The 8,886-nt window shown below is 34.3% G+C and overlaps 1 protein-coding gene across 3 annotated transcripts in view; it reads right to left on the bottom strand.

Moving 5' to 3' along the window:
• Nucleotides 1–1,276: 1,276 nt before the first annotated feature.
• Nucleotides 1,277–8,886, bottom strand: part of MAPK9 (mitogen-activated protein kinase 9) — a 40,255-nt gene continuing 32,645 nt past the window's right edge. For 2 of the 3 annotated variants that reach the window (XM_087709489.1, XM_087709488.1), the window contains exon 13: nucleotides 1,277–8,651. In XM_087709489.1, the coding sequence (XP_087565615.1) occupies nucleotides 8,509–8,651 (143 nt within the window). In that variant the 3' untranslated portion in view covers nucleotides 1,277–8,508. Of the gene's footprint in view, nucleotides 8,657–8,886 lie in introns of all 3 variants that reach the window. The other variant, XM_087709490.1, reaches the window with a different exon arrangement.

Raw genomic sequence — 8,886 nt, 5'->3', positions numbered from 1 at the left:
TTCTCTTAATTAAGACAGCAACATTATTAGTACGATAATGGCTCAGAGGTTAAAGATACCAAGCTTCTGAGCTGGAAAGTTGATAGCCTGGGTTTGAGGACAGAGTGCTGCTTTACAGGGTAAGCTCCTGTTACTTGCCTCAGCTCCTGTCCTCCTAATGGTTCAAAAGCATGCAAATGCAATTAGATAAACAGGTACCACTTTGGTGAGAAGGCAACAGCATTCCTTGTGCCTCAGCGGTCATTCTAATCACATGATCATGGAAGTGTCTTCGGATAACGCCAGTTCCCTCGACTAAGAAACAGAGATGAGCCCTCTAGAGTCAGATACGACTGGACAGGACAAACCTTTACACCTTTAGGATTTTCTTAACGAAAGTTTTGTTTGTGCATGTATGTGTGTGAGAGAGGGTGCATACACAGAGACATGTTTAAAGTACACTGTAAATAACGTAATTATATATAGTATTATAGTGCACTATGTTTATATTATAAATACTAATACTGGTGTCTTTAAATCTAACCAGAAAGGTACTCTTAGGTCTCTCTGAAATCAATTTAATCAATGTTTAAGTGCAAATTGATTTTTTTGGGGGGGGGGATAATGAATACTTCACTCACAGAACTTTAAATATATGGATTTTTAAAGTTATTGCTCCACTCTTAGGCCGTAATTCTGAAGTCATAATGAAAAAATGCAAACTTAGTAATTTTCACACTAAAGTTAGTGGAAAATAGATATGCCAAGAAAATTTATTTGTTAAGCTAGACCTCATGTGACCATGACTTCCTGCAGGCTTTCCCACTGACTTTGCTTGTGAGAAGTCAACAGGGAAATTCAAAAATTGCAATCACATGACCATAGGATGCTGTAATTATAAGATGGGTACTAACACCCAGATCATGATCATGTTACCACAGAAATGCTGCGCTGACGACTAATCAGGCCATCATAAGTTTGATCAGTCACTGAATGTGCAGTTGTTAAATGAGGACCACCTATATGTGCAACTATATATAAATTCTGAAAATAAGGAAATGTTACTTTTATGCACACGTATCTGTAAGAACTGGGGCTATAGTTGTGTTGGACTACATCGACCTCAACTGCAGTATGCAAAATGTTATAAATGATTTACCAATAAAGACAGGAGCCATGAAGATACTGAGAAGAATTAACATGCTTAATTTTTTTTAAAAAATTACTGGAGTGCAAAAATTGAACAGAAGCATAACATGAACATTAATATTTTAAATAACGCAATGTAAATCTTAAACTCATTTTAAACATTTATTTCTTGGTTTTTGAAAGAATTCATTTCTTAATTTTAGAACCAATTAAACTTGGGGTTTAATTAAATGTTACTACTTCCAAGGCATTACTTTATTTTTTTAAAATTGTGTAAGTATTGAAATATAGGACCCAAGCTTATCTACAATATCCACAATGAGTTAGTGGCAGTGAAATTCACAATCAGAATTACAATTATAAAAATAAAATATAATTTTATAATTCAAAAATGAGAATGATTTTTGTACATATAAGGAGTAGATGGCTTGCAATTCTTCAATACAAAGTTCTTATCATGCACAGTGCATATAACATGAGATTTGTTACATAATGGCATTAAAAAAGATTCTAAGTAAATTATTTAAATATTTGGCAAATTTTCATGTACCAACATATAAAATATGATCTCAGAAGTATACATAATGGAAGAAAGACGTAAAAAATCAGGGAGTCTTCTGAGAAAAATTAACTTGGGGCTCAAGTACTAGACCTGGGAGTCTGTGAAACATACATGAGCTTCAATTAAGTTCTACAAATACATTCATCACCAGGAAGAAATTCCGCTCCAACAGAATTACTAAATTTATATGCCCTGATTAGTTTTATACATCACAACTTCAACCAGCTTTACAGGCACTATTGATTTTAGATTCATAAAATTTAATCAAGGTTCTTAGTATACATTTCTTCACTTCTTGGATTTTGCAGTTCAACTATTATACATAGACCTCATTACTGCAAAATGTATCTGCACTTGGAAAAAAAATATTTGGCCATTTTAGGAATTTATCCAGCAAGTAATTCTCAAACTAAAAGGGTCACCAATTTTTTGGAACTCAGAATCTCTGAGATTCAGACATCATGAACTTAGCAACTTGCAGTACAGCTTAGCACAAATTTGTGGACTGTACACATGAATTTTTCCCCAATTCATGGAGTGCTACATAATGGCCCAAAAAATACAGATCAATACTATTGTATCCTATTACTTTAGCCTTAATCCAACAAACCTTATACTTAATTCCATACATCAAAGGAGCTTTCAAAATAATTTCCCAAGCCCAGCAGTTGACAAGCATCTTGTGAAGCTAACAGAGTTTCAAAAACATATTTGTGATATGACCTGTGATCTGCCATTCAAAAGAAAAAGAGAGTCAAGGCACACTGGGCACATCCAGGCCTAAATTAGAAATATGATCTAAGCCCTTCTCTCTAAATGTATGTTTTTTTTAATTAAAAAAAACATGTAAACATGATGTAACAGCAACAAAAGACTTCAGCATACCGTGTTGCAGAAAAAGTTTTAGATAGAATGGATCAGTGAAGGTGCAGGTGTTAACAGTTTTTAAACCAACTCTGAACCATAATGTAAACAGACACTGAAGTCATCTGAAAAGTAAACATTTGGATGCATAAATATTCCCTTATAATTACATTTAATTAATGTAGTCTGAATTTCTGGCAACTTAATGTAAACTAAAACAGCATTATTCAACTTTCTTTAAGCCTTTGGCACTCATTATTGGAAGCAGCAGGAAGCACTACTGACTTCTGCCTTCACTTTTAAACTGTGCTGCAGTATTAATAAAAGGCCATTTCATCCATTTTTCTAGTAATATATGCTTTTTGCTTCCTTTGTGGCTGCATCATGAAATGTACCTTTTGGCTTTTTAAAAAAAAATGACCTGCAGACACGTGCCTCTCTTCATATAATTTCATCATAAATATGCAAGTTTGTGTAAACTCATTTCCTTAAAGCACTTTCCAAACAATCCAGACTCTAATGTTTTTGAACAAAGAAGGGGGCACATAGAAAAATAACTTGTAAAACCATTCTATCTCTGCAATGCCATTCAGCTACTCAGTATATTTAAAATAATATGTAGAGGACAGAAATTGAACATTTAGTAGCCAATTTGCTTCATTCTCCTTTTTTTCAGGTGAGCAGTTAAGTACAGGAAGTACACACATTATGCCCATTAAAACATTTCACAGTAATGTCAGAGCATGCTATAGTAGACAAGTTCATGACAGGATTTTTACAGAAAGACTTTCACATTTACAAATACACACTTAGTTTCTGGAAAAGTGACACTGAACTGATTTGAACACATCAAACTACAGGTGACTAAACGTATTTAGTAATTATATACTATTTGATCTAAATTAGTTCGAAATGACTCTACTGAAATGTAGGATTCACCATCCTACTTGGAAACATTGAAAACTATCCATGTTACACCCTACTTACATTCTTTTATAGAAAGAAAACCAGCTGTGCAAATGTATGCTTCAGGCTTAGAACTCTGTCCTTATACTTAAAACATTGACTAGTATTATCTTTTAACTCAATGAATAAATGTTAGAACAGAGTTATAGCTAGCCTGGTGATGATATAATGCTAGCCAAACATTTGTTAAGATATGGAAAATGGCCATTGAATCATAATGTTCAATTCATGGTTCCTTCCCTATCATACTTGGGAGTTGTCCATGCTTTTCTTAACGAATTAATGTCATATCCATTGCTCAAAAGAATGTTATCAACTGATTTACAACAAGAACATTATCTAGAATAGCAGAAAAGTTTGAATCCACCTTCATTTACCGTGTCTTCCAAACAGTTTATATCTATTATAAAGCTGTATGGAACGATATAGAAGAAAAAATCTAGGCAAGTGGGGTTAAATGTTTCTATCACTTAAATTGTATGTGTGTGTGTGTGTGTCATGAACGGGGCAGTGATATTTACTATTATTAAGTCTATGACATGATTTTTGCAAAATATGAGAGAAGTAGCTCAATTATAGCATTAATGTTTTATGGCTGCTATAAAAGTTGCATCTACCTATCCCTCTTTATGTATGCATGCAGTGCACTTAACTGGTTGTCCCAGTGCAACTACAGTACATGTAGATACAACCACATTTTTCTGTCTCCTCAGATGCATAAAACAAAAAAGCTGTAACATATAATTAGAGCAAATATTGTTCCCTATTAGATGATAATCCACTCATTTATGCTTTACCCTTTCTTTAGCACATTCTCTCCAAATAAGGATTTAGCCAATGATTATTCTCAGTTTAGCTGTAGCCAAGATTCTCACTATTCTAATGCCTTCAGAATTCAGAAACAGCTGAATTGTTTCATAGGATACCACTTTAAAAAATAATAATTTTAAAGTGAGGGAAAATCAAATGAGTTTTTTCAAGATGGAAAGCATAGAAATTTGAAGGATAATTAATCTATCTAATCTCAACTGGCCTTAAACTATTACAGTACAAACTTTAAAGTCCTCTGCATTCATACTATAGAAACAATGGATATTTCAATTCTAAACCCCTCTTTTTCTTTTCCAAAAGAGATGATATCCCTATACCAATGCTTAAGAAATAGTTTCCTCTTATTTCAAGAACTGAGTGTGTAAATGCCATTTTTTTTACTACCGCTGAACAATATATTGTAGAGGCAGAGACATTTTTTAAATATTCAGTGTTCCTATAGATGATGAATGCCCATATTTACAAAAAATAGTCCAAAGACAGGATCATTTGCACAGTACTTCTGAAAGTTCAATGCAAACTCTTAAAAGAGTTACATCATGTAACCTTACATTATTTAGTTTTATTTAAACTTACATAATTATTATACTATTTCATAATTTCAAACTGATTAAAGCTCTTTTTGGAAGAAAGTTCTTTTACAGGAACACAAAGGCAAAATCTGTATTATCAGGCATTTCAACTTGACAAGTGAAAAGATGCCCAAATCATCTCTACCTTCCCCAACCCCACTGTGGAATGAGAAAGACTGCAGAGAAATTCTGATCACAGAGAGAACTTCAGCTATACCCCCTAACCCCAAATAATTTTCTATGAATGATGTGGCAGTATATTACATTTGCTGATAATAGAAAAAGCTACGAAAACAAAGGAATTAGCATGAAGTACAAATAGCTGAAGGAATCATGCTACAAAGCCTGAATGTCTCAAGATTGTGTATGTGCCCTCTAGTCTTTCTTGGCAAGATTTTGGAAGTGGTTTACCACTGCCTGCTTCCTAGGGCTGAGAGTAAGTGGCTGGCCCAAGGTCACTCAGCTAGCTTTGTACTTAAGGTGAGACTAGAACTTATAGTCTCCTGATTTCTAGCCTGGTGCATTAACCATTATACCAACTGGCTTTCTTTATGAAAATCAGCTTGAATTTAAACATTTTAATTATAACTAACTTGTATTTTCTTTTCTTTCCTCCTTTGTCCAGTAACTCCTCCCACCACCGAATCTCTAACCAATTGGCTCCCACCCCTTCTCTTTCTTTCCATTTTTACTGCAGGCATCCCTTCATCTTATTCTATATGCATCTTGTTCAATTACTGGCTTCTGCTGGAAAAAAGGGGGAAATACATCTGTGTAGTTGAATGACTCTGTATGTGGTCAGCAAATGTTGGTATATGAAAATGGAGATGAATTAATATTGTGAATGAGGGACCTAATTTTTACAGGCAATGAGTTTTCATTAGTAGTTATTACTTCAATCAATATATATTTATGTCTTGTCAAACTCCTAACCTTGTCTCCTTTTTGGTTAGATACAGTACCAATTGGGATCTTGATCCCAAGTGAATTTCAGAGTTTAATCTCCCCAGCATAAGAAAAATATAACCGTGGCTTTATGGTTGTTTGGCAGAATAGGATGAATTCAAAAGCAATCTATCATTTTACAATGTGCTAAATGTGATTGAACACTACTACAGGGGAAAACTGATTATTTTGGGACACAATATTACATTTCAAAATAGATAGCTTTTACAATGAGAAATGCTTTTTCCAAATTTCATGCAGGTAAATCGAATAGGTTTTGTGCAAAAGAAAGGATCAAACAGTTATTTCAAAATAGTTTGGTGGAATGCTTAACAACTTTATGAATTAAGCTTTATTGGATATGGTTAAACACCTTTCACTTCAGTCTTTCTTTTGCTTCCTATGTTTATTTTAGCAATAAGATTAGCAATAAGATATGTTTCATTTAATTTTACTCATTAATATTGTCTTCTGAAATATCCTACTAGTGCAAATAATAGATTGTGTGTCTATGCATCATATACTTTATATTTATATTCATTTAAGGAGAAATATGAACATGGATTATTCTGTTAATTGCTAACATGTAAGCTCTCACGGGCATTTCATGTGATCTCATATCTCAAGTAGAATGTTTAAGGAAGGCAGTTAATATGTTCAGTTGCAACTTAGTAATTGAATTTTATCAAGTGATAAAATTGTATGAATATCTTATAGTCAAAAGACCTGATAACAAATTCTATCTGGAGAAATCAGGAGTGTGGGGCTCATTCTGATAGTGTGTTTTGAAGAACCTATTGCTAAAAATGTTCTTTCTAAAAACAGTGAATTTATGCTGTGATCCTATATCACACTTATTAAACTTAATAGGACTTATTCCCAGTCATATGCTAGTAAAGTGCAGGTGCCCGAAGAAAAAGGCGGTAATATACAATATGCCTTTCCCAATCTCTTCCAAGGGAATCACCCCTCCCCCAGCTGGAAATCTACAATAACTTGTAACACCTGGCTTTGATTCACAACTTTGTTCCATTCACCACACCTTCCCTAAAACACAATGCTCATCTGCCAGTCCACCTACATAGTCACATAAATATTTTTCTGTTAAATCAACTTTGCTCATGTTCAAAGCTTGGAAGAAATTGAAGCAAAGCAAATACATTAAGGATTGGGTTGTTTTTTTAACATATTTTGTATGTTACTTATATAACTAAAGTAGTCCTCACATAATGACCATTCAAAATTACAGTTACTGAATGAATCATAATTATAGCACAAAGCTACAGCACCCATGCAATCATGTGATCAAAATTCAGACATTTGGCAGCCACCTACATTTATGACTGCAGGGTGTCGTCAGCAGGGGGAGAAAGAAGATGGTGGAGGTCATGGGCGATGAGGGATAGGCAGCAGTGGTGGAGTGCAAGACAGCCAAAAGAGCCCAGAGAGGTGGGTGAGGAGAGTTGAAGCAGAGAGGAGCGTGGCAGGGCAGTAGGAGTGTGAAGTCCTTGTCTAACACATGCAAGTAAGACTACCAGAACTGCAGTCACGAAGTGGTGGAGCCATGTCATCTTTTGCTTAATGACTGCTTTGCTGACCAATGGAAAGCCCAGTCCCAGTTAGTGTTGCAAGGATTACTTCTAATTCTTACATCTGTGTTTTAGTTCTAAAAATTATTCCTTTCACTTTGTATAATGTATTTCAATTTTTCCCATATGTGAATTTTTGAAAGTAATTATAAGCTATGTAGTGGTCCCTTAAAACATACCAAAAGCAACTAAAGGTAAATCTATTAAGAGGCTCAAAGTTAGTTCCAATATGATGTCAACATCAGATTCTCTATGTTAATACTAGGAAAAGGCAATGGAGATACAGGTCCTAAAGTGTTTAGTCACTTCTTAAAAATAGGTGCCAACGTTGCTATTTTAAAAACAAACCCTAACTCTGATAAGTATTAAGACTTATCTTTACTTATCCCATCTACTCTTCAAAGAAAAGCACTGAAATAATACATTCAAAAACACATTTAGATGTAAAATGTGAAGCGAAAATTCACAAAGTTGCTTCTTCTATGAGAAGGAGTACAATATTATTTGGTGATGGAGAGAAAAAGGCCTCAAGAAAAGAGTGCTATATAGAAAAACAATCGCATCTATATTATACAGTATTGAGAATACCAGCAAGATATATTAAGAATGGCATATGACTGCAATTGAATAGTTAAGAAACAGAATATACATTCAATAAGATTTACATCTTCCTTCCTTCCTTCCTTCCTTCCCTCTCTCCCTCCCTTCCCTCAAGCACACACATTTGTTTTATAAACATGTTTTTTAAAAAAAAAAAAACTGTGAGAATGCCCATGGATTTGTTTGATCTTGTTATTTTAACTGCTCACCTGATATAGATCAAAACAGAAAAGGTTATATTAATGTTTATATTTCATTTGCCTTGAGATACAAAGTTGCTTTCACTCTACAATATTAAGCAGACAGTTTTACTGCAACTGAGTAAAATCACAGGCATTATTTTAGAGGAACATGCGAAACATGAAGTTTTCTATTTGGCTCCATGAACTTACAAGCAATAGAGGCCCAACAGAAGCAAAGATTCTTTGCTAATCTTAATCTTCAAAGCTGATCACCGACATCCTTCAAGTGTTCCTGTCAAAGCATCAAGGCTGCTGTCTGTGTCTGAGGCCAATGTTTGTTCTGTTGACATGGATGAAATGTCGTTGACTGATGATGACTGAGAAGGGCTGGTATTGCTATTCACTGCTGCATCTGTGCTAAGTAAACCAAGCATAAGAAAATCTGAGGCAAGACATGGTTGAAAGCAAAGGTTTTTTATGTGGCATAAAGATATATGTGCACTTAAAAACATATGCATGGAGAAACAATGTCAATTTCAAAAAAATTCCCTTCGAAGGTAGTCTCTAAGGTAACAAAAACTGGGCAGAATGTAGGGAAGACACACAGTCAATACAGAAATGCATGCACTTTTAATAAATCTGTTGTG

This window comes from Thamnophis sirtalis, unplaced genomic scaffold, assembly GCF_051295495.1.
Source record: "Thamnophis sirtalis isolate CommonGarterSnake01/CBP01778 unplaced genomic scaffold, rThaSir2_p1.2 scaffold_3, whole genome shotgun sequence".
Lineage (NCBI taxonomy): Eukaryota > Metazoa > Chordata > Lepidosauria > Squamata > Natricidae > Thamnophis > Thamnophis sirtalis.
The sequence above is the reverse complement of the archived record's forward strand: the minus strand, read 5'-3'. Positions and strand labels throughout refer to the sequence as shown.